This window comes from Acanthisitta chloris, unplaced genomic scaffold, assembly GCF_000695815.1.
Source record: "Acanthisitta chloris isolate BGI_N310 unplaced genomic scaffold, ASM69581v1 scaffold33193, whole genome shotgun sequence".
Classification (NCBI taxonomy): Eukaryota; Metazoa; Chordata; class Aves; order Passeriformes; family Acanthisittidae; genus Acanthisitta; species Acanthisitta chloris.
The window spans coordinates 15,414-40,488 of NW_008667211.1; the positions used below are offsets into that span (position 1 = coordinate 15,414).

The window sequence follows — 25,075 nt, forward strand, 5'->3', positions numbered from 1 at the left end:
CAGGCCGGAGCTTTGCTGCTTATTTTAAGCAGTAAAAGAGTCCTCCTGTTCCACCAGTACACACACATGCTAAGTCCATTTACTTTGACTTAGGGTTTGGCACAGATTTTGACCTTAAATGGAAATCTGTTCAAATCTATTTAATATTGGTAGCTTGGATTTCAGATGACATGGACAGTTGAACTCAGCCCATATGTGATAATTAATAAACAGTTACTGTTCCTGTAACTTGTAGCTTACCTGGTATTTTCTCTCTCTCTTTTCTAAATTTTGATGTTGGTGTCCACAGAATTTTCCAAGTATTTGTAATGACATTAGAAAAAAAAATATGATGATGCCTTTCCTGGCAGAACAAGATCTTTGGTCCATGACCTGCAGGTTAGAAATTGGGAAAACCTTGGCATGGTATGGATAGTGTTACCAGTGTAAATTGCTGTGAAGAGTTTTACTGTCCACTTTGGGTTTCACATTTGCATGGCACTGATAATAAGATACAAAGCTACTGGTACATTGACCTTGCAGTAAAGCTCTGTGATGCAAATGTGTCTCTAAGCAGAAGGCATTACAACCTGAATGGATTTTTCTAGGACTGGAATGTAAGAAGGTACAGCACAGAGAAAAGGATAATTATATTTAGTGGGTTTATTGTTTGCATAGATATCTCTGTCAGTCTTATGTCTGCTTACTTAACATTCTTCAAGAGGAGAGTGTGAGGTTGTATTGAAAACATACGTAAGTGTTCAGAGCAGGAGTAAATGAGTAGTTAGCTGGTGGAGTGTCCAAACCCATATGCTCCAGGTTAGGAAGAATGCAGAAGGCGTTTGGCAGATTGATTGCTTAGATGGGAGCATTGTAATACTCACTGTAAACTCATTTGGCATGTAGGACATAGATCCTATTTAAAATGTAGGCTGACAGATGATTACAGGTCAGGTACTTCTACTCTAGATTCTTAGCTCTACCTTGTTGCAGAGAAAAGCTGCAACTTGAAAACTGACTGTTAAAATTGATGTACAAGAATCATTTTAGTCATTCAAGCAATGGCTGCATATGGAGCGGCTATGGCTGTGTTACTGTTTTTTTTGCATGGCAGTAATTCAGATAGTTCCAACATCTCAGCTACTTCATCTTCTGAAACATAAGTCTTACGAATTTCAGTTGTGGAAAAAATGTCTAGATTCAGGTTTTCACACATAATTTTTGTGTATGTATACGTATACACATAGTTGTAAGCTTGATTATCACTGGCCTCTGTGTGGTTAGTCTCTGAAGGTGGTGGCAGACACTGGAAAGCTTAATGAAAAATAAGTATTCATAATGTTGACAATTTTAAGAGCTGATGGATGCCTGGGAGAAAAGGAATAGCCAGTTGCAATGCCTGTTACGGGAAGTAAATGTTGTCCTTGGAAGCAGAGTGTCCTGAACACTGCTGTTTGGGAGTCACTGCATCTGTGATTCTGCGTCTCACAGCATTATCCAAGGCAGTGTGCACACATCGGAAGCCCAAGTAAGATGCACACACCGTGGGAGTGAAGAAAGACCATTTCTCTGGAACTGGTGAAATTACTCCAAGACTACCTCTTGGTGTATGAGGAATGTGATCATCAAAATAATACAGGAGACCATCTCTATGTATCATTGCCATGGAGTCTTAGCTTTATTTTGGGCTTGGCATGCTCAAAGAATACAAACACAGATCTTCTCATGAACCTGCAGTGTGGTATGATGCAATGACATGTTTAACAGTACTTGGCAACACGCACACAGGTGAGAAACGAGTAGGAGTACTGTCTCCACCCAGTTCCCTTAGGGGAAATTTAGGAAGTTGGAACTTGATTGCCAGATATATATCCTTACCTTTGGCAGTTTTGTCAAACAGGTGCAGAGAAACTGTATGTTTTTTTGACATCATCCAGCAACTGAGTCGTTCACCAGTGCACTACTGCACGTTGTTGAGTCTTAGTTTCTGGGAGTCTGTGTTATGAGTCTTCCCTCCCGTGCCATGCAGAATTGTGCTTGTTACTGCTGGTGTTATCTCATTAAAGCACTGGACAGTATTTATTCTGCTTCTGAAATGTTCAAGAAGAATTTTGTTCAGTGTGATTTTGCTGTAGACCTCGATTTTAAGAATGTTTTCTCAAGGAAGAAAAGTGATCACTTGTCTCTTACGGGTTGCATAATGTTTTGCACCCTTAAAGATCGTATAAGAAACATTGCTGTCTTTGAATAGTATTCATACAACTGAGCATGTGCTGTAATAATAATGATGATGATGGTGATAATAATGGGTACAGTTGGAAAAGACCACAGTGGGTCATCTGATCCAACCTCCCTGCTCAAGCAGAGTCAGCCTAGAGCACATGGCACAGGACTGTGTTCAGATAGTTCTTGACTGTCTCCAGTGAGGGAGACTCCACAACCTCGCTGGGCAATCTGTTCCAGTGCTCAGTCACGCATACAGTAAAGAAGCTCTTCCTCATGTTCAGGTGGAATTTCCTGTACATCAGTTTCTGCCTGTTGCCTCTTGTTCTATTGCTTGGTAACAACTAGAAGAGCCTGGCTCCATCCTCTCAATACTCTCCCTTCAGTTAGAGATACTGATGAAGTTCCCTCATAGTTGTCGCTTCTCAAGGCTGAACATGCCCAACTCCCTCAGCCTTTCCTTGTAAGAGAGATGCTCCACTCCCTTAATCATCTTTGTTGCCTTTCTGCTGGACCCAACTCCAGGAGCTCCATGTCTCTCTTGTACTGGGGAGCCCAAAACTGTACACAGCATGCCAGATGTGGCCTCACTATTCTTCCTAATGCACCCCAGGATACTACTGGTCTTCTTGGCCACAGGGGCACACTGCTGGCTCTTGGGCATCTTCTTGTCCACCAGGACCCCCAGGCCCTTCTCTGCAGAGCTGCTTTCCTGCAGGTCACCCCCCCAGCCTATACTGGTGCATGGGATTATTCCTCCCCAGGTGCAGGACCCTGCATTTGCCTTTGCTGAATTTCAGACAGTTCCTCTATGCCTACTTCTCCAACCTGCCAAGGTCCTTCTGTAGGGCTGCACAGCACTCTGGGGTATCAGCCAATCCTCCCAGCTTTGTGTTGTCAGCAAACTTGCTAAGGAGGCACTTTACCCAAACAGTACTGGGCCTGAAAAACAATTGCCAGTTCTCTTGTCAAGTGATATGGGTTGAAAGCACTGGAAAACAAGAGTGTCCTAAAAGTTTGAGTAAAGGCTTGAAGGAGAGAGGTGAGGAGTACTGACCCACTGCCAGCATAGCTGGGAACTACTAGGCAAATGTGTCAACACTGAACAACTTGTTCAAGGGAGCATATCTGTTCGAGCCTTCTCAAACTTCCTCCTCAGATTTCAACTGTGCAGGAAGGATGAGTGGAATCGTGCCCTCTGCTCTGCTCTCCTCCCTCTCCTTTGTTTCAGTTTAATCAAGTTCAGACTTCTTTAGAGTTCAAAATACTGTATTTTCCTAAGAAATATAGTTATTATGGAGTAGGTCCAATATATTCTAGAGTGTTACAGGGTTTTTATTGGCTTGATACAGTGAGATTTTTTTTCTTCCTCCTGTGGTTTAAAATTACTTGTCTAACATGTTGATTTATAGCCTGTCGTGTAAGACATTTCCCCTTGGCTGTATCTTTTTAAATGATCAGATGTATTTCTGAAAAATGTCCTCTTGTTGCCTTGAAATATTAAGTGATAACTACACAAGAGAGAGATTAGCTTGTTAAACTTAATATGACACAAACACACAAAATACTGCAATTAAAAACTTTCTTAAGGCAGCATAGAGGGGAAAAATAAAAGAAAAACCTTACGGTCTGAGATATCACAAGCATATTCCATTCACCTGAGAAGTTTGTATGTTGGTATGAAGGAAGTAGAGGAGACTCCTGGGCTGGGACTCCTGGAGAGCAGCTTTCAGTGTTGCTGCCAGAGCTGCCCTTCTTCCCACTCGTTCCTCCCCAGTTCATTCTCGCAAGCTGTGCCAGCCCAGTGTTTGTGGAGCTGAGGGGTGACTGATCAGGGAAGTGATCCAGGTTAAAAATAACCCTTTGAGGATGGTGGAAGGCACATGAGCACAATTGAGGGGTACAGCAGGGAGGCACAGAAAGGAGCAGAGAAGTTGAGAGTGGTGGCAGCTGCCTTGGCTGTCAACCACCATCAGAGGAAATGCCGAGAGAAAGCTCAGCCTTGTGCTCACGTGCTCTCCTTCCAGCTGTGCTCCAGAGAGGGCCATCTGCTCACTGCTGTCTCATCTTACCCCTCCTCTCACCCAGGTCCTGCTGCACCAGCTGAGCTGCTGCTGCAGTCAACCCAGGCTCACTTGGGGCAAAATGCTTCAAGAGCTAAATCATAGGTCTGTGCTAACCCAGCTGTCGCTGGTGGGAAACAGTGTGGCCAGGCAAGAGGAAAGCAGGAGATACTTCCGGCACAGGGAGCAGCGACTGCAGCCAGGGACATGATCAAATAGCTTTCTGCCGACACACTTGCAGCTGGAAGATAATAGCTGAATACTAAGTTATGAATGCTGAAAGTAGCAATGTGGTCGTTTTTCGTATTGCTGTGCTGGTTTCACTGGTGGCTAATGGCAGGTTTGTGTGAAGATGCTAATCTTAAGGGCATGGCGTTGAGGAGAATCTTCCCAGAGGGTTTATTTTCCTGCAGCAACCTAAAAGACATCTCACAGCCTTTGCATGTAAATGGAGCGGAGCAAGAAAGATGCTTCTTCAGTACTGTGTGTCTTGACTATTAAAGTGCCACGTGGCCAGTAGCCAACAGAAGTAATATCGAAGTGAACTGAACAAAGATACTGTTAAGGCATAAAGCAGATTAAAAAAGGAGAATTTGAGACAGATATTGTGGAAACCTAGAAAGAAATAACTTGTTTTATACTTTCAAATATGCAATCAAAGCAAAGCTGCATGACTGTATTTCTTTCAGTTCTTCTCTTCAATATTACCTAATACTTATCCCTCCACTCTTCTGTGTTGCACAGGACTTGGGTGTCTGCTTATGAGTTTCCTCTAAAAAATCAATCAAACCCTGTTACCAACTGTTTTTATTTCATTTTATTAATTAATTAATGAATTAATTATTTTTTACACTGTTCTCACGGAGCACTGTAAAGGAGCAGTCAACTGAAGCATTATCATGGAGCAGAAGCATTCTTTGCTTCACACTTCTGTTCAGTTTTGGGGACCTCAGAGGGCATTTCTCCCTCCCCCAAGTAGCTCATGAGCTGAAGAAGATGCAGCTGCTCTCTTGGGGGAATTGTTTACCTCTCTGTGGAATCTTGTCCTGGTCAGCTATGTGCTAAGAATGTGAATAATTTTGCTGCGGCTGCTTTACATGTAAAAAGCCTGACCTTAAGATATTTTATCCAGCTGGGGTTTTTTTCTTTCTCTTTTTTCTTTTTTTATTTGCCTCTGGCACTGGTAGATTTGAGAGTTTTATCTTGCAGCTGCAGAAAGCTTCAGTGACTTGGACTTGACTAAAGTGTTTAGTGCAAAGAGATATTTTTGTAGTCTTAAAAATCATTAAATGCCAGTCAATGGTGTTTAGCAGTTCTTACATTTGGGCCTGTAGTTATACATGTGTGTTTGATAGGGTAAATGAAACTAAGTGCTGCATGGAAACTTCTGGAAAATATCTAACGAGATCTTAAGTGCTACAGAGTATGAGTATATTGCATTACAAGGTTGAGCATATTGATTTTAAAATGTTAAAAGCTGAATGCCTTTTAATATTTTTGAATGAGAACTTTTAAAAAAAAGACAACATTACAATTAACACATAAAATTTAAAAATGCCAACAAATTAAAAAGTGTTGTGTGTATAAGTTTTACATCATCCTACTCTGAGCAATAAATATGCCAAGTTGCCTTGCCCAGCACTTGCATTCTGTGTATATGTGTATGTGACTCTACGGAAAAATATTAGGATTCTCAAGATAAAACCCAGATGTTGCTCCAGTCACGTGAGATGTGCTGTGTTGCACTGGAAGGCTGAGGGAAAAGTAGCCTTCATTTGTCTCACAGTGGAGCTGTGTTTCTCAGAAGTATTTTTTGCTTTTTGACCATGCGTTACTGCTTGATGTCAGTTGGGGTCCCATTGTGGTACAAATCCTCAAAGGACAGAGCAGCTCAGTGGTAATGCATTCCAACCAGATATCCTGGAGGTTTTATAAGTTCCATTAAAGTACTCCCCAAAGAAAAATTAGGGGAACAAAACCCTCGTAAACTTCTAAAGGCCATATCAGGAACATTCTTGAACCTTGTATGGAAAATGGGATTAGTATTTGACCTTGAATATGAATGTGCAACTTAATTTTACTGTCTTTAATTTTTCTTGCCTTGGAGGTTTTAAAACACTTAAAAGTTCTAGTGGTTTAAAACTGAAAAAAAAAGCCATATAATGTTATAAGATGAGGCAGGGAAAGAAGGATCACTTTTTAAATGTTAAAGTCTTGCAAAATGTATGAAAATTTGTAGTGCTTTCAGTAGGCAGCACTCAGTAAAAATGACAGAGGCACTGTTAACAGGAATAGGTGCAAAATTCAATTTGTAGAGCTGGATATGGAGAAGTGCAATAAACAGTACTAAAGCATTGCAAATTTGCAGCACCGTGTGACTTTCTGGGGAACAGTTGTCTTTGGCAATGCAAAGAAACTCTTCCAGTCTTTGACACGATTCTTTTCTGCACTTTGGGGCTTTATTCCTGGACAACAAACCTCATAACTCATCTTGCTGAATCTAAATACCCAGTTTTCAAGTCACTTGTATTGAATTTGGCTAAGAAATAATTTGTGAGTTCTGTGAATATTTGTAAAAATCCTCTTTTATACGTAGTTCAATATATACGTATCTTTATAGTAGAAGGGAGAGCAACTGAGAAGCACTCATATTGGTGTCTGTGGCCACTGAAAAGAAATGCTTTGATACGCAAATAGTATTATTGTAGAGGTACTCACAGCCAAATGCATTTGTGGCTAATGCGTGAGCAATAAAATTAGCAAACACATCACTTGTTGCTAATGAAGAGGAATAAGCTCATCATGAAACCTTCACTGAACTGCTATTCTATCCAGCTTGATTTACTTGCCCTGATAGAATAAGAAGCTGCTGTCTCAGAAAAAAAAGGGTGAGATGTGTGTGCTGGTAGGAAGGGGTCATGCTACCATTCTGACGGCTCACTGTGTGAAAAGCAGGTCTGGAGGAGAGTGTGGATGGCCTGCTGCTCTTGCAGCAAATAGTCCTGGTTACTAATAGGTGTAAAATACTAATACTGCAAAATATCCCACCCGAGAGAAAGAACGTGAAAGAACCCAATTCCAAGAGTAAACTTAAGAGAGTTTTATATAGTCCTTCTTAAATGACAGCTGGCCTTTGCACAGCAAGGTGTTGCTTCTGCTGGAGTTGCCATCTTAATATATGCAATAATGTCAGATGCATTTTATCAGGAGTAGGTTCGGGTTTGGGTTTATTTTTTAAGATTGCACACCTTGAGTGTAGGGACACTCACTTGGACCCCCAGAGGGCAGAGCAGCAGAAGCTATTTCTTGTTCATGGCTGGATTTCATGTGTGAGAATCCTGGTAGACAACTGGAAATTAAGCTGTCCTGGAGCACCTTTTTTCGAACAACACTGTTGTTCTGCGATGTGGTGCACCTTTCCTTCAAGGCTGGGTCCAGTTCTACCTCAACTTTGAAGATGCCTTCTGAGCAAGGCTCTTCAGTATGCCCTGTGTGTGTTGAGAGTTTGTGAGATTTCAGTGGAATCAATAAATTCCTGAAGGCAACTTACTGTGTTTCTTTTTTTCTGGGGGAACCTTTATTGGTTCTTTGCTGGGTCCTGCAGTGTTACTAATATTCTTAAATTGGCCTTTAAGACTTACATGGGTATTAATGTCATCACTGCTAGCCAAATTTGCATGTTTCATTAGGCTGAGACAGACAATGGCAGAAGTGGAGGAATTAGTCTGACTGTAGTCTGCCCATTCTCTTGGGTAGGAAAACTTTCTGATTGCGTTGGTGACATGCACTGCACTTCTCCTGTTCTGGTAAGTACTTTGATGTGCTTTATGAAGAAGTGATAGTAAAAAAGTCCTGTCTTTTCAAGCTCTTTAAATTGAGTTTCTGGATTAATTTTTGCTTTCTGGGTGGAAATCATACCAATTCAGAGGAAAGTTTCAAACTAAATGGTGACTGGGTATTTGAAGGTTCTTGCCTCATGAGTGTCTTCTTCCTAGCTCTAAAGGCTGCAATGCTTGATATTGTCTGCTAATAGCTTTTTGCAAACCCTGCTACTCAGTGCTGCTGCTGAAAGAGTGCTCTGCGTCAGCTCAGCCACTTTACTGCTAGGATAAGGAAAAGTAGAAAACGGGGAGATGGGAAATGTTGCATTCAAGACTCACTCAAGTTACACTCAAGTTACTCAAGTAACTCGAATCAAAATCCAGAGGTTTAGTAAAAGGCTTTCCACTGGCTTCGACTTCTCTGCTGTATAGAAAGGATTTGCTTTGGAATACTAGATGGGTGACTCTTGTTATTTGAGTTACAGTTGCAAGCCTCAGAGCCCATCCAGTATTGGGCTTGGTATGAAAAGGAGATGGTGTGTTAGATAACACCTGTAGTTATTAAAAAATATGAACGGGAACCTGGAAGGCATTTTCAGCTTCTTAGTTTGGGACAACTCATTTGGTTGTACTTGAATTTGTTTTCTAATTGCCTTCTGTTTCATTTTCTTCAGAGATCAAAAGCTATTGTAGGATGTTCTCTTACCTCTGGAATATTAAAAGTCTTATGAATAGTGCTGTGGCTTGCCTTGTGGGAACAGGAAAAACTCTTAAGCTGCCCTGGTTAATGCAGGGCATATGGCTGAGGCACTGTGTGACACAAGACAGGTCACTAGAGTGGCTGCCAGACAGAAGTGAACTGGAGCCAAGGCTCAACCTCCTATAGACCATGTGCAGGGGGTGAGAAGTTCCCTGTTCCTGTAGCCAAAGCAAGGGGATTTCAGGGAAGTAAAATTACACCTTTGGAAAGTAGCTGTGTGCACACTTCCATGTGTGCACATGTACATTCACTCATGCATGAAGTAAGCAAAGCTCTTCCATGCTGCTCTGTAATGTAAACTTGCCGGTGCAGTAATTTGTAAATGCTGTTTATAACATGATTTGCCTCAGTATAAGATTTTTGAATTAGCACATAATAGTGCTCCTGCTCCAGCGCTGAGGAAAGATTAGGAGAGATTTGTCCAACTTTTTGTCTGTTGATGCACCCGCCATGGGTCATTTGGTTAGACTGAACTCTAAATAGTTTAAATAGCTCTCCAGTGAGCATACTTAAAGAGTAATGAGGAACAGTTATGGCTGTATATACAATTGTTTGTTCTGTTTTAATTTAGAAATCCTTTTCAGAATAGGATTCTTCCCTTGTGTCTGTGTAGGGCTCAGCACAGTGCAGAAGGCTTTGGGTTGCCATCGCAGTAGAAAGGATTTTGTGCAGCTAGGAGATACCTCAAGCACTGCAGGTGTACAAATACACACTTTCCTCTCTCGTTTATTTTACTATTAATGTAAACATGGCCTGCGAATTTTAGGTAGCTCTGAAGTACTACATGTGCTCAAAATTGAATGCTGTGTGCTCACTCTTTACACCTCTGTCCTGATGTGGGATCTGAGGCAAAGCATGTGTTTTCCAGAATGGGAATTTTCTGTACTTGGGGAGCTATTACTATTACCTATTACTGTTGTCCAAGTCTGATTGCTAAACCAGGGGTGTGTGCTCTTTGAAAAGTTGGGGGAAAGAAGGGGGAATTAGAGCCTCTGACGTACGCAGCAAGTCACTGCGTGTGTTGGGTGTTAACAGTATAACTCTCTCCACCAAGTATCTAGGGAAATTAGGCTTCTGCCTTCAGCTTTTCAGCCACGGATCTGCTTTTTCCAAGGCTGGCGTGGACAGGGAGAACAGACTCTTGTCATGTCTGTCTATTAAGTTGCCTCCATGATGAAGTTCTCCAGACAGACCAGCTCAGCCTACTTGGAAGAAAGGGAAAAAAAAGTGGCATTCATGATGGCTCTTTGTTATTTTCACTCCCTTTCCGAAACTGTTGTTAATGCTGTGGTCTCTCCTTGCCTATTTGTTCTTTCATGGCACTTAAACTTTGTGCAGAGTGCAGGTTTGTTGCCTGGGGTAGGACCTCTTCCAGCTTCCTGCCGGCCTTCCCCTTTCCAAGTCTTTTTGAGAGTGCCTGACGTGCTTCCAGAAATGCTACAATAAATGTATATATAAATATATCTAATGCAATTACTCGTCTTGTCTGACAGGGGACACAAATAAGGGCCTTATTTCATGAAAGAAGGTGTTATGTCTTTATGTATTGCTTTCAGAGGGCTCACAGGCTTACTTGAAATTAGATTAATTTAAACAAAATCCTATGCACAGACATGCACATGTTGTATAACCCCTGTATGCTTGTCAGTCCGTACACACACTTACGGGAGGTAACAGGAGTTGTCTGATTAAATCTGCTGATTGGGTTTGAAAACTGACATTGCAGTGCATGTGTGTGTTTTCTTTAAACAGATTGCATCTCTTGAATAGTTCATCAGAGCTTCTTGAAGTGTTTACATATGCACTCTTTGTCTGGAGATGCCTTGTTATAAATACTCCCTTCATTTTACAGGCATTTGTTTGGAAATATGTTGAGCAGCCGTGCTTGGTTTATTTCCAAATGTCTTAACTTTGGGACCTCAGATTGGCTCAGTGCCTGAAGTTCGTATCTCTCCTTTTCAGGCAAAGAGCCATATTTGAACAACTCCTGGAACACAAGGACTGTAGTGGAAAATGGCAAACTCCTCTGTGTGGTGGGGGAATGTACTATATGGGTTCAGTGAAAAGAACAAGCAAACAAAAACACACAGGCAAAAAAGAAATTCTGTGCTGCTACTTAGTATAAGTTGCGTAGTGTTAAAAAGTATTTTGAGGGAACTAGTACCTTTTGAGGCACCTGCCAAGGAGTTATATTTATAATTACTGTTCTCAACTCTTGTTTTTTTCGCTCTTACCATTCCCAAGTTGATGATGTGATATGGTGGTTGTTATTTGCAAGTACCCTGCTGCTAAGTCTATATAGTGGTTTTTTTCTTCTCTTGGGAGAAGTTAAATAGTTTTGATTAGTCATCAACTTAAGGAATGGCATCTGGGAAGAAACAGTAGAAAAGTATTTTTTGTGATACTTGTGAAAGAACTTTGTATTTATTCTAGGGCTAGTGAAATACAAAACCCAAAGTGATAAATTTCAAATATTGGTGTCACTTGTCTGGTTCATTTGTTTGTTTTTTAATCATCCAGAGCTGTTTTAAATTTGAAATGATACTGGAAACATTTTGAACAGCTATAGTCTTGATCATCAAAACATGCTTTTTGTAAATAAAAAAAGTAACTATAGATGATCTAGTTACTTTTATTTTATCTCATTCCTTCCCTATCTATGGGAAATACAGCTATGGAAGGAATGTAGTTGGACATCAGGAAGACTTTCTTCATAGAAGGGTTTGTTAAGCATTGAAGTGGGCTGCTCAGGGAGGTGGTGGAGTTACCATCCCTGCAGGTGTTCAAGAAATGACTGGACATGGCACTTAGTGACAAGGTGGTGATCAGTGAAAGGTTGGACTTCATGATGACTGAGGTCTTTTCCAGCCTAAATGATTCTGTGATTCTGTGAAATGTGCCATGTCCTGTGGCTTAGAGGATTAAGGTAATCTTATTTCAGGGTTGGTTTGTAGCAATACAAGGGTTTCTGTGCTAGGATTCAGTAGAATTGACACTTCAACTCTCCAACGTATTTTGCCTGCTGCTCCAAGTTGCATATTTGGGGCTGGACTTAATTACCTTATTTTAATAATATGTTATCATGCTGCCACAAGCACAACAATAGCAAGACTCCATTGTACTGGATGCCACACACACAGAGAACAGTGAATGTGCCTAACTTCTGTCTAAATAGAGACCCAAAGAGTTGGAAGGCAAGCAGAATGAGCAGTGGCATAGCAGCAACTGTCAGGTTAGATTTATTTTTACTTGTTTTTCTTCTGATAGGAAGAGCATTGTATTATTTCCAAAATTTCCCCTCCATCCTTTGGGCATACTCCCTTTGTTCGTTGTTCAAATATCCCTTGAAAGTGTTACATAAAAACCTTCTGGTTAAAGTTGTTCTTTGCCTGTAATTCTCCATTTCTAATTTACAGTCATTTTGTTTTCATACATTTGTGTGAATTAACTCAGTGAGTCTTCTACTTTGTCACCCATCTATATTCTTTTTCTGTCTGCTCCAATTTTATGTGCTATAGTGTGTCTCTTCTGCATACTTTTACCCTTAATAAGTCTGGTATTAAAAAAAAAAAAAAAGGGAAGCACTCTGACAATGTGAAGTGGGAATGCACAGTCAGTGCAAAGCAAGGCTAGAGCATCCAACCAAAATAATGGATGACCTTCAGAGCTGGAGTGCTACCAGAACTGAAAATACTTCAGGAGCACAAAAGGTAGAAATGCTGTGAGCAAGGACTAAAAGCAGGATTAAGGCCCCAAGTTCAAACTTCCTCTGGTGAAATCAACAAAGAAAAAAGGGTTACAAAGGGTAACTTTTCCACAAGTGTTTGCATGTCATCAAGAATGGTATGTGCAGCTCTTATCAGAATCATGTCTCAATCTGATCTTTCTTGATACAGAGATGGGCTACTACAGTGGTAATGAGACTGAAGATCCTGTTTTACAAGGGAAAGCTAGAAGAATGGGTTTTTTTCAGCCCAGGGGGCCAAGGTGCAAGCATCTGTTAGGCTGAAAAGGGGACTTACTCTCCGTAGGTAACAGCAGAACTGCTGAAGTTAAAAGTCAATCAAAACTAAAGGCAGAGGGAATAAACTGCATAATTTAGGCTGAAAGTAAGAGTGAGGTTTGTCACTGCCGAAGCAGTGGAAGAGTTTGCAACAGGAGCAGTGGGGGCAGAAGGATCTTAACCATCCTTGGGGTAGATCTCCATTAGTTTCAGAATGGGTTACATGGTTTATGAATGGACTGACTGATACTGCAGCAAACAAATGGGCACTCAGTAGGTTTCTGCTAGTGCTAATTTCTTCCTGCTTTTTTGATACCCTAAAACTGAAAAGCACTATGGTACTCACTATAATTTCCTAATTATGTGGTTAGAATATTTTAATCAAGGTTATAGTTAGACATGGAAATTTGTGGGCAAAATTTAGCCCCTGGTGTTAGCAACCTGAAAAGAGCCAAAACAAAAGTAGAGTACAAAACTGGATGCAGTGTCCATCTGGACAATAATTACAGATAGAGAATATAACAAAATTAATTTCTCTGTTCTATTGAGCTGCAGCAGTTCTGACAGAGTATATTTATATTGTGTATGTTGTTTCCTGAATTTCTTAGGTCATGCGTGTTTAAAATCATGAATGAAACATCTTACAATGGTGGGCTATCACAGAAAGCCTTGTAATCAATTCTGGATCATCTCATCTGGCATGAACTTTAGTTTTTTTCCCTTCTGTGGGGAACCTGTATCTGTTTCCTGCATCTGTCGCCTGTCCTTCTTTGTGAATGGAAAGCAAGTAATTAATTTTTGTTGTTGTTAGCAGTTAATTACCCTTGCCAAATCTTGGAGGACCTATTGTCTCCTTCAGACACAATGTTCTTGGGAAAAAGTCTTACTTATTGTAACCTCTTGTGCAATCTTCACTCAGATGATAAATACATCTTGGCAACAAGGAGCTTTCTGAATGAAAAATGTTGCTGGACAACCCTGTAGTACAGCAAGAACGCAAACCTCTGCCAGTGCTGGTGGAGTACAGCCAGGCAGGAGGGTAAAATGGGGAAAGCCTTTCACATTGCCTACAGAGCACAGAGTGAGACCAAGTCTTTATATGCACACATCCAAATATCTGTTTACCATCAAACAAGGATTTTCCCTATTGAGCATCTGAGCTCAAAAGTGGCCTTCCTTCTAGCAAAATCTTGAAATCTGCTGGAAAGCTGCCTTCTACCAGCGTGAGACTGGGGAAATAACGGAGAGCATGTGGACCATGCAGCTGTCTGGTTTAGGTAGCCCACTGTAGGAACTAACTGGGAAACTCCACCCTCCCCATTTTGCTCTACGAAGCCACAAATTTCGGATCGTGCAGAGTTTCCTCAATCTGCTTTGTGGTTCATGGCCTGACTTTGCTTTTCCATTAGATCTGTCTAGAACCACAGCTCACCACTGAAACCTCATTTCAATATTTCAGTTGTAACATTCATTACAGAGTTATTTGAGCTAATTGTAAATGCACATTTTCCCCTCGTAGCTTTTCACCATTACTTTTTCTGGTTTATTTTTTCATCAATAGCTAGTGATGTCTGGAAGCAAAAAGGTGCATGAAAGCCCTGCATGGGGACATGGTTGAATCCTTCGAAGAGAACGTACAGAACACAAAGAATGAGTTGGGGCCGGGGCCGCTCCGTTACCTTGGGGTTTACATGTGTGCTGGCAGTGGCTTGTGTTTCTCCTTGCAGCCTGACAGCTGGCTGTGGGGCAGCACAGCACAGCCAACAGCCAAGGATTCTCAGCCCGTACTGCGGCTGACAGCGTTTGGCCTGGTGAAAAGGAAACAATCTGGAGCAGAGGGCCTGATGCAGTGTACCTTGCAGTTAATGGAAATCTTTGTTGACCTCAGTGGGAGCTGGATTTGATCCTGTGCTTACTTGAGTGTTTTGGCATTGGCTGCAGCTCCAAGTAGATTTTCATTTTCCTCTTTCATTCCTGGTCGTTTTTTCCCTTCTCTTTCTAAAACGTACTTTCCTTAGAGTGGTGTAAAATCAAGACAGCTCTATCTGTGTCAGTGTAGCTGTGCACTCTTATCCTTGCCCAGTGTCTGTCCTCTTGTTTCCTCAGCCCTTCTACTGTCTACTATATCGGTTTCCAAGATTTTGGCATTGATTTCTCTCCTTGAGCCATTCTGCTGCTTCTCACAAACATGTTCCATCCTCACTTAAGCCTCTGCTCTCCAGCAAGTGTAATCACTGACACTGGTTAATCCAACTTCTGCCCTTCTTCCCATCCCTCAAAACAGCCCTTATATTGATTCCCAGCAAATGGAGCCCAAGCTCTGGCCCCTGCTGGAGGCCAGCCCTTCCCTGCTTCATCCCAGCCATGCTCCCTTGCTCAGCAGAGCTCATCACTGCATTGCATATGGGAAGGAGAGGCTACCATGCCCCAGGTGCTAGCAGCCACCTCAGGCAGAGCACAGCCTCTGTGAGCCCTAGCTATGCATCAGGCTGTCCTCCATCCCTAATGAAAAGGTGTTGGAATTAATGTAGCCCTTTTCAGGTGGCTGCTGGAGAAAAGAGAGCTGTGGACATGGGAAAAACAATGCAGAGAAAGGACAAAGGATAGCTGTAACAGTGCTGGAGCTTCATGTTGCCCTCCACTCTGCTGGAGTGTCAGATGCTCCCAGAGGGATTTGTCTCCTGGGTGGAAAATTATGATTATATGTGATCTGCCTCTGAGGAAAAACCTTTTCCTTTTGTATGTGGAATGCTTATTTTTTTTGTTGGTTGCTCTCCATTTGCTTAGAGATGATGAGAAGCTTTTGTGAACCAGTATCAGAAACTGGTGTTATTTGTGTCTCATGAGAGCTACAGGGGAAAGGGCCACAGCTATGGGATGGTATACAGGGAAATCACAGGTGTTCTTTTGAACCACTAAAAAACTTACTTCATTTTTTCCAGCAGTCATGTAAATGCTAAGCAAACAAGGTATGTAATGAGGAAAACCTTTGGAGGGTGGGAACTGACCTAATGAAAGATGAGGAGCAGTGAGCTGGAGCATGGAGCACTGGGGGCTTGCAAGGGTGAGTTTGCCAGGGACACACTTGCTGGTCCCAAGATCTTGCTGGGCTTTTAGGTTATCCAGCAGTGCACAGTGAAATATGTTGTGCTCGTCCCCTCACATTATTCCAACTGAAGTTTAAATATGAATCCCTTAGCATATGTGCTGAAGGTAGAACATGCAGCTTCAAGTAGAGCAGTGTAATTTTTACTTGGCTTTTCACTCATAGGCAATGGCAAAAGCGGGGAAAGTACTGCCACAGTATGGGAGGGAAGAGCATTGCTTTCGGAGATGGTATCACTGTGCTGGTGATAATCCTGCTTTAGCCCCTTTGAATTATATACAGCCAACACAGCTAAGAGGGGGAGAAATGGATCATATAGGCTGATTTATTAATCAGTGAGATTTGCTCTGGTTTACCAACCATTTATTTTCTCAGTACCGAAAAAAAACCCAACATCAAAGCCAGCCCAAATGTGTGTACGGATCATTTAATTTGATCATATTTGATTTAGGAAACTTTAAGACTTATGATCTAAGACTAGATCCAACTAGTGTAAACAGGACAGAGTGTGTTAGCAGCCCAGTGGAACAGGGCTGTAAAGCCCAGAGTCCCTGGATAATGAGAATGCTGAGCACTAGGATGCAAATTTGCTAATACTTTAGAAATGTATCCAGATGAAGAAAAAAAAGAAAGAAAGAGAGGAAAAACCATTGTGGGAAATTCTTTCCTTCATACATAATACTTTTCTGTTGATTTCAAATTGCCCTTAGTAATGTGTTGATGTCAGTGAAGTATTTCAGCTATAGGAAATGTGAAACCAACTACTGCCTTTCTATGAATTATGAGTCATAAATTGTATGAAAAATATTCAGCTTGCTATAGCTGTTCCCCAAGCAGAACCTCTGAGTAATGGAGAAAATGCTGCCATTTTGGGGGGAGTAGGAAGGGACTGAGCTAAGCGAAGCAAAATGCCAAGTGCCAGCGCATGGCTCTGCGCTAAGTGTGAATTAGTGTCATCTGAGATGATCCTCCCTTGCTAAGTAAACAATTAGCAAGTATGTTACATGTACGTGCAGTTCAGTCAAGCAAAGTTGCTCCTTGCTCCAGTTGTGGTTACCTGACTACTAGCCCATGTGCAGAACTGACCCTGGGAGAGCAGTGTGCTTGTGCCAACCCAGCTGTCACATCTGCAATCGGCAAGCCAGGCCAAAAAGTCACAAACTCAATCTGATTCAGTGCTCAGTGGGCAGGTTGTGATGACAGAATTCCCCTAAAAATAGTAGTAAAGTGGCAAGATATTGGGATACTGACATTTGCAGGCAACTCCTTGGTGGTGGTATTCATTTCATTCAGCTTCATCTGTCACCAGAGATCAGTTTATCTCTTGTTATATCCATTTTATGAATTTCTTCTTGGAAGTGGTTCTAGAAAGGTTCTCAGCAACTGCTTTCAGCTAGGTGTCTAGCTTTTTGGTGGGTGAAGTTCAGTGAGTTAAATTCAGCATTAAAACTCTGGATTTCAGTTTCTCCATCATTTCAGAAAAGACCATGCAGCATCCTGAGGATTTGTGACTTTTGCTTTGTAACTGTGCAGTGCTAGACTCATTGTTGAAAGGTATTCTATGTACCTGAGCTATAGGTAAAAGCATAAACAAACTGTAGGTGGCTGTAACTTGCTGGCTGTAGAGCTAGCCGTGGTTGTGTTAATTTATCTAGAGCATTCATATTGGCCCCAGTTTTAGTTTTCAGGTTTTAGTTTTCAGGACACCTATATTAACTAGATACAAGCTAGAAAGACTAACAGTGTGACTTTCAGTCATTTTCCAAACAAATAGTGAAAGGTGTCCCAGCCATACAGAAAACAATAGTTTTTCTTCCCTATTGACTCTAGCGAGCAGAAATCAACCTCCCTCTAATTAGCTCCTTGTGGCATCTGTGAAAGGATAAACCTTTTACTGTGTTCAGGTGTGACTAAGAGACATGCTCTCAAATACCAACAGCCAAGTTTTCATTTTGTTTCATCCACTGTCAAACTATGCTGCCTTTTCCAGACCTCATTTGAAGATTACTTTGAGGAATCTTAAAGCACACATTTCAACTTGATGCTTCTTTAATTACCAGAATATGGGGAGGTTGTGGGTTTTCTTATTTCCTTCTTGCAGTTTTTGAGTTGTGTAAGGCATGCAAATGTTCTCAAAATATGAGTCCATTTAGCTTCAGGCAGCTGTGTTTAAAATGTTCCTATTAATGTAAGAACACTTACTGCTTTCTAGCCTGCAGCACAGTGCTTGAGTTTTGTCTCAATGCGATTGAACTCGTTTGCTTTATACAGGAGATGGCTGTCCGAGCACTGAAGCAGACAGGTAGCAGAAGTATTGAAGCAGCTCTGGAGTATATCAGTAAGATGAGCTACTTGGATCCTAGAAATGAACAGATAGTGCGTGTAATCAAGCAAACCTCACCGGGTAAGCATGAGCTTTTTATTTTCTTAAACTGTGTTCTTCTTTCTTGCAATAATCTGGTTTGTGAAGGAGAGTCGTTGCTGGTGAGAGGTAGTGGGTTGATAGTGTTCCTACTAGTCTTGTACAAGACAGTGAAGTGAATGTGGCCCTGCAAGGTGAGCTGGAACCTGAATACAACTCACCTGCTTTGAAGGAACTGTCTGTGTACACATTCACAGTCCACCTTCTTCAACAGAAATCCTTTGGTGCAAGTCAGCTCAGGTCATCTCAAGCTTACCGTGAGGAAAAAGCTTAGGCTTGTAGGTAATTGCTATGGAGTTGTGAAATAGCTCACTTCCCAGGAATTTGTTCATGTTAACATCCTTGTAAGTACACTGCAGAAATAGTGTGGGCTGAGCAGAAGTTTTTCCACTCATCCCTGCTAGTCTGCTTCAGCTCCATTTCGTGTAAATTAGCAAATCGGAGCATTTGGGCCCTGCACATGCCTCATCAGCAAACATCAGACCATAGCTGACAAAAGGCCTTGCAAGAGTTGTTTCCATGCAGATATTAGCACTTACAGCCCTGCAGAATGCTTTTGATCTGGGATCAGGGTAACCTCTGGTTTGGGTAGAGTTTGCTAGTTTTATCTTCTTTAAGTTTCAAAAGTTGGCCAAGCAGACAGGCATCCATCCTCTGACTGGCTGCACCTGCATCATCACACTGGAGTGTTACATGCTGCAGAAGGGTTAGTGGGTCAAGAGTTGAGAAGATTGGAGAGCTGTTGTCAGGGGCCTGTTTTGTTTGACAAGGACCTAGTCTTGCAACATTGACAACAGTTTAGTCTTAAAAGGTCTTGTCTGTGTTGGACTAGTTGAAACTAATGAAACCATTCAAACAATCCTATTATAGTAGCATAGGTGTCCAAGTGTGGTCATAATTTGAGTTTACTGAGTGCAAATGATTCCCACATGACAGAGCTCTCTTCTTGGCCACCTCAGAAACACCTTCCTCCTTCCTTGCCTCTTGGTCAAATTTAAGGTCTTTGTTGGGAAAGGTGGTCAGTTTGGTGTAGCTGATAGAGGGACATGTCCATAGATAATGAAAGCTGAGGAAGAGAAATCCCATTAAGTTTGCAAAGAGAAATCTCTGGACAGGAAGGAGATCTTCATTAAAGCCACGTCTTCCCTGGGGTACCTTGAGGGTAGCCACATACAGGGAAGAATCTCATTTGTCAGGTGGTCACTCAGAAATGGAGCTTCACGTGTGGTGAGAAAGGATGATGGTTCTGTGTAAGGGGCAGATCAGCTGCCCTTTCTGTGAGTGTTAAACTTTCTGTTTTATTGTTTTGGGAAATTCTGGAAGCCTCTAAGAACACATTTCTGAGTGTGTTACCCTGCAGAATGACCACATGACAGAGTAAGTAATACTGGCCAGTTTGGTACTTGGAGAGCTCTATCCTAATACATGCACAAATGTGGCTTCAACTGGGCCTTAAGGAGAAGTTAGAATAACTTTGACAGAATTACTGAGCTGCGTTTTATGTTATGAAGACCTTACTCCTTAAAGTGAAAGAACACACCCAGCCATAAAGAGCATACATTTCCTCTGAAAGGGTTGAAAAATCTTTCTAGGCTAAGATTTTAGTTGCTCAGTTGCCTTTCATTTTGCATTTGGTTTTGCTTTCTTAACATTCCAATGCATGCATCTCTTTGGAATATTTAACCTTTCCAGATGAAGATCCACCTTTGCTTTTAAGATACACAGAATGCAAGCCTTAATGCAATTGATGTTTGCCTGGCTTAGGTGCTGCAAAAAATCCTACTGATGTGTTTGGTATGGTGTTGTTTGTGCTAGGATAGCATAGGTCTCCTCTAGTTCATTAGGAAGTATGTAATGCTGCTTAGCAACTTTTAATTTGCAGTTTTAGAATTTAAATCTTTTGGTTTTGAATTCTATGTGCTGATGTATGGAGCCATACTGGATAGGAATATGTGGAAAAAAAGAAGAAATCATTTGCAGCCACCATGTTTGGTATCTTCAGAAATCCAAGTATTCCTTCAGAACAGACTTACTGTTGTACAAATTTAGGAGGTGGACATCATACTTCTCTTGACATCAGGATTCCTGGCACAGCTGAAGTATGTGTCCCAAAGAAGGACAATAATTGTTGGTACTTTCCTTCATGGCCTGTCATAGGGAAAAGCAGAGTCAGTTTGCCCCTGAGGTTCAGCATGAATCCTGCTGACAGAGATGACAAATGTGTTCTTATGGCTGCCTCCCACTTTCAGGCCAGAGTACCCACTTCTTAGGATGCTTTGGATTGCCACAGCCTCATCAGTGCATGTCAGTGTGTCCCAATAGATGAGCTGTCAGGGAGTGCTGTTCTAAGTACAGCCTCAGGAAGCCTGGCCTTGCATTATTGCAGGAGAAATTGCTGCCAATTACAGGTTTGACTTTAAAGAGCACTGTTTATTTGTCCAACCTGATTAATTTCAGAGCATTTCATTGTTCATGAAAGTGTTTAGTGTGGGGGCAGCCTCTTCAGTGTGCAGAGAGGGTGCATAAACCTGTCTTAATAATGTGCCCATCCTTGTGTGTCTGCGTGTCGCACCCATGCTTGGGTGTGCTGCATCTGGCCCAGCTGGGACACCCTGCAATGCAGAAAGCTTGCAATACAGTGCTCAGGCCTGTTGGTTCAATACAGCTATTCTTACAGGCCTTGTGAAGTCAAGATTTAAAAGGAAATTGTTCAAGCATAAATGGGCCAACTCCTGTGATTTGTGAAAGCTAAAGGACCAGAAGGGGAACAAAAAAATAACAACAGCACAGAGTCTCCTCTTGTCTTTTTAGCACAGCCAGTGCTTTATACACCTGCAATTTGTCCTGAGATCAAAGAACTGATGAAAAGTGCCATTAACACTTCCATTGTAGGAATGCTGCTATCTTGTCTCTGCACATTCTTCAAGCTAAGATTAGTATGTTGACACCCTGAAAGATTTTCCTTCCAAACAGATGAAAGGTGTGTCCAACACATTGGAAAGTATACAGAACAAACTGCATGATGCCTTTGTTTGAATGAAGGAGAGGGAAAAAAGGATTTTTTGAGGAGAACGATGGAACAGAAAGATGTAAACAGATCCCCAGTGTGAGCAGTGGGCTCACTATACAGAAGATGTGGACTGTGTGAGGACTTATTAGCTTATGGCAATGTTGACTTTTAAGTTGTACGGACAGTCCTGGGAGCTTTTTTCCTCCCATTGGTGCTGTCCTTAACCCCCTGCTCTGTAGCTTCCTCCTCTCTGTGAGTAATGACTGATCATACTGGTCCAGCTTTAAAAAACAGGCTGTAGTGTAATCTGATGAGTTCATAGTTAGGGAATTTGTGCTTCTATTTTCATGATTTGATAGGACTCCCTGATGATTCCTGGTGTGAGCAGTGTTGTGGGCCAGTGGCTCGTTATCAGTAGGAGTACTTGGCTCCTCTAACTTTCAGTGTTTAGAGTGCTTAATTTAGATTTTGAAAGGTGTTTTTATAACACAAACTCCCTCCGCAGTGTGCGCGCGTGTGTACGTCTGCATGCATAGATGGATAAGTAATGCAAAGTAATTGGTTCACCTGAATTGTTTCCTAACATTCTTCTGTGTTCTTTTTGTGAAGGCAAGGGTATTGTGCCAAATAATGTAACCCGCAGGCCAAGCTTTGAAGGATCAAATGAAGCTTTTCCGTCCTACCATCAGATCAGTAATGCAGCCTATGAAGGGACAGGCTTTGGAGCAGAAGGTGCAAATATGCTTACTGAAGTTCCAAGGCAATACATGGACTATTTAATCTCGACGTCGCAGTCTTCAGCCATGAATGCTGCTGTACAGCGACCCTCTGGAGTAGGCACTCACAGCACACCAACAAGCCATCAGCAGAAAACATACCCTGCGAATATTGAGTCTTCTGTGATTAATTACCCAGTGGCTAATCACAGCGGTCAAGCTTTGCAGCTGCAGGCGTCCCATGGCTCCAACAGCCAACATTACAGTAGGCAGCACATGATGGTGCAGGGGGAACCGATGGGGTATGGTGTTCAGCGGAGTCCATCCTTCCAAAACAAGATGCAGCAGGAGGGAGGATATGCCAATCTCCCAAATAAAGGGGCAGTTGTTCAGAATAACACTGGTCATGCGTTTCAGCAGGCACCAGCAAGCCTGTATATGTCACATTCTCATCACAAACAGACAAGTCCTTCTTCTCATCAAATGCATGTGATACCCAGAGGTCCAGCCTTTGCTAATGATTTTTCAGACAGTCCACCACAAAATCTATTAACTCCGTCTAGAAACAGCCTAAATATGGACCTCTATGACATGAATAATCCTCAAGTTCAGCAGTGGCAGGCAGCAACACCATCACGCCGAGACTCTTTACAAAACCCAGGAATAGAAGCATCTCCACGGCAACACGTATCCTTCAGACCCGATGCCACAGTGCCGAGCAGAACAAACTCCTTTAACAATCACCAGCAACAGCCACAAGTGACAGTATCTATAAGGCAAGTTCCTCCGGGAAAACCTGATCCTTCAATTACATCTCCAAATACAACCACAGCAGTCACATCTGCTCATATTCTCCAGCCGGTGAAGAGCATGCGAGTGATGAGACCTGAGCCTCAGACTGCAGTGGGGCCTTCCCATCCTGGTTGGTTACCTGCACAGGCACCAGCTGTGGATGGCTTGGAGATCATTGAGCAGCATGTGCCACCTGTTGGAGCAGCTACTGCTTATCAGCTTGATGTGGATTACGGGAACCAGGAGCTGCGGTGTCCACCACCACCGTATCCCAAGCATTTGCTACTTCCTGGTACCTCTGAGCAGTTTGATATCAACTGCTTATGCATGGGCATGGAGCAGACCCTCCGTGTAGTGCCCAGTTCAACATGCAGTAAGGCTGAGGAGAACAGTGAGCGAAATGATAAAAGCACCAAGAGCAGTAAAGCCGAAAAACCAAGCAAGGATAAAAAGCAGATCCAGACATCTCCTGTGCCTGTGCGAAAAAATGGCAAAGACGAGGAAAAGCGAGAATCCCGAATAAAGAGTTACTCGCCTTTCGCCTTCAAGTTCTACATGGAGCAACATGTGGAAAATGTCATAAAGACCTACCAGCAGAAAATTAACAGAAGATTGCAGTTGGAGCAAGAAATGGCAAAAGTAATTCTCCTTGTTTTGTTATAATAAAAACTAAGGGGGTCAAACTGATTATTACTATTTTTAATCAATCAAAAATTTATAAAGGCAAACTCAGCTGGAAGTAGTAGGTATCAGACACCTCCCTATACCAGACTATATTCACTTAGAAGTGTGGATGCAGGTCTGGAAGGCTGTTTGAAAAACCCAAGATGTGAAATGATATATCTTCATACCAGAAAAGTAAAATGAAGCAAAAAATCCCATAGCAGGAAGGTAGTAGGTTTGCATAGGCAAGAACTCAGAGGGCAAGCTTGAGGCTGAGACAACTCTGGCCATACTTCAGCAGCTCTTGCAAAACTTTCTGCTCCAGTTCTTCCTCCCTGTTCCATGATAGCTGCTCATGGTTTAACTTGGCAGTGTATTCACTGTGCCATATTTTCAGATGAGTGTGTAATACTTGACTGGAAGCTGTCTGTTGAACACATGTAAGTAATAGTGTCGCACAAGTACTCATACCTTGGCCAGCTTGAACTGATTTTGGCACCCTTGCTGGGACTTGTTCCAGAGGCAGGTCTCACAGAGGTGCTTGGGGTGAGGGAGCTTCTTTCATGCTTAATTGTAGCTCTCAAATCTAAGGTGGTTCTCTGATGGCCCTGCTTTAAACAAAGCTGCCAAAGATGGTTGCTCTGGCAGTTCTGGTTTTAATTTTGAAATGTGGAAGAGGTTCTTTTCCCAGGCATGGCTAGAAGAATATGGCTAGTCTACTTTTGCATTTAAGGATAAGCTCTAAGGAAAGCTATTATTAACACATTGTGGGTAATAATTAACTACTCAATCTTCCCCTAGCACAGTCGGTTTCCAGAGGCAATTAATTGTATGCTCACATTGCTCCAGAAAATGCAGTGGTTTGTTTGTTGAGGATAAAATTAAAAGAATATGCCTCTAAAACCTCTTGAAAGGTCAGCATTTTAGTGACAGTTAATAGTTTGTCCTCACAGCAAGTACAAATTGTGTTGTGTTGCTTGGATTTTGAGTGAGTATTTTCCTGAGGCTGAGATAGGGACAGATCTCTAGAGAAGTAAAACAGCAGCTAATTGCGTTAGTTCTTCTGACTTTTCAGCTTTCCCTCAGTCCAAGATAATTCAGCGATAAACAAAACCAACTCCTTCCCCTAGCAACCTCATCACTGGCTGAAAATACACACACAGGAGATTTTGGCTATCTGAATATTGCATTATTCTAGAATTAACCAAGAACACAACACAGTAATTATTTTACCTTTAAAAAATAAACACTGCCTTTATTATGGATTGATGTACTTGCCTTTCATTTTAGAAACAGTATTCCTTGTTTTGATTTGGCTGTTCCCTTCAGTCTGAAGATTCATCCTACCTGTTCTGCAAGTTTCTGCAGACCTCCTCCATCCTTTATTCATACAGATTTAATTTTTTATACCGTGGGGATCTCATGCATAGTCTGGCTGCCCACATTCATCTTTAGATACCTAGACTACCTAATCAACCTAAGCAGCAGCCCTGTGGGTGTATGCTTGGGTTTCTAGC

The 25,075-nt window shown here is 42.0% G+C and overlaps 1 protein-coding gene across 1 annotated transcript in view; it reads left to right on the top strand.

Annotated features, from left to right (window-relative positions):
• LATS2 (large tumor suppressor kinase 2) overlaps positions 1-25,075 on the top strand; it is a 41,914-nt gene that overhangs the window by 11,570 nt on the left and 5,269 nt on the right. The window contains exons 2-3 of the mRNA XM_009072416.1: positions 18,227-18,359; positions 21,997-23,534. Of these exons, the coding sequence (XP_009070664.1) occupies positions 18,227-18,359; positions 21,997-23,534 (1,671 nt within the window). The remainder of the gene's footprint in view (positions 1-18,226; positions 18,360-21,996; positions 23,535-25,075) is intronic.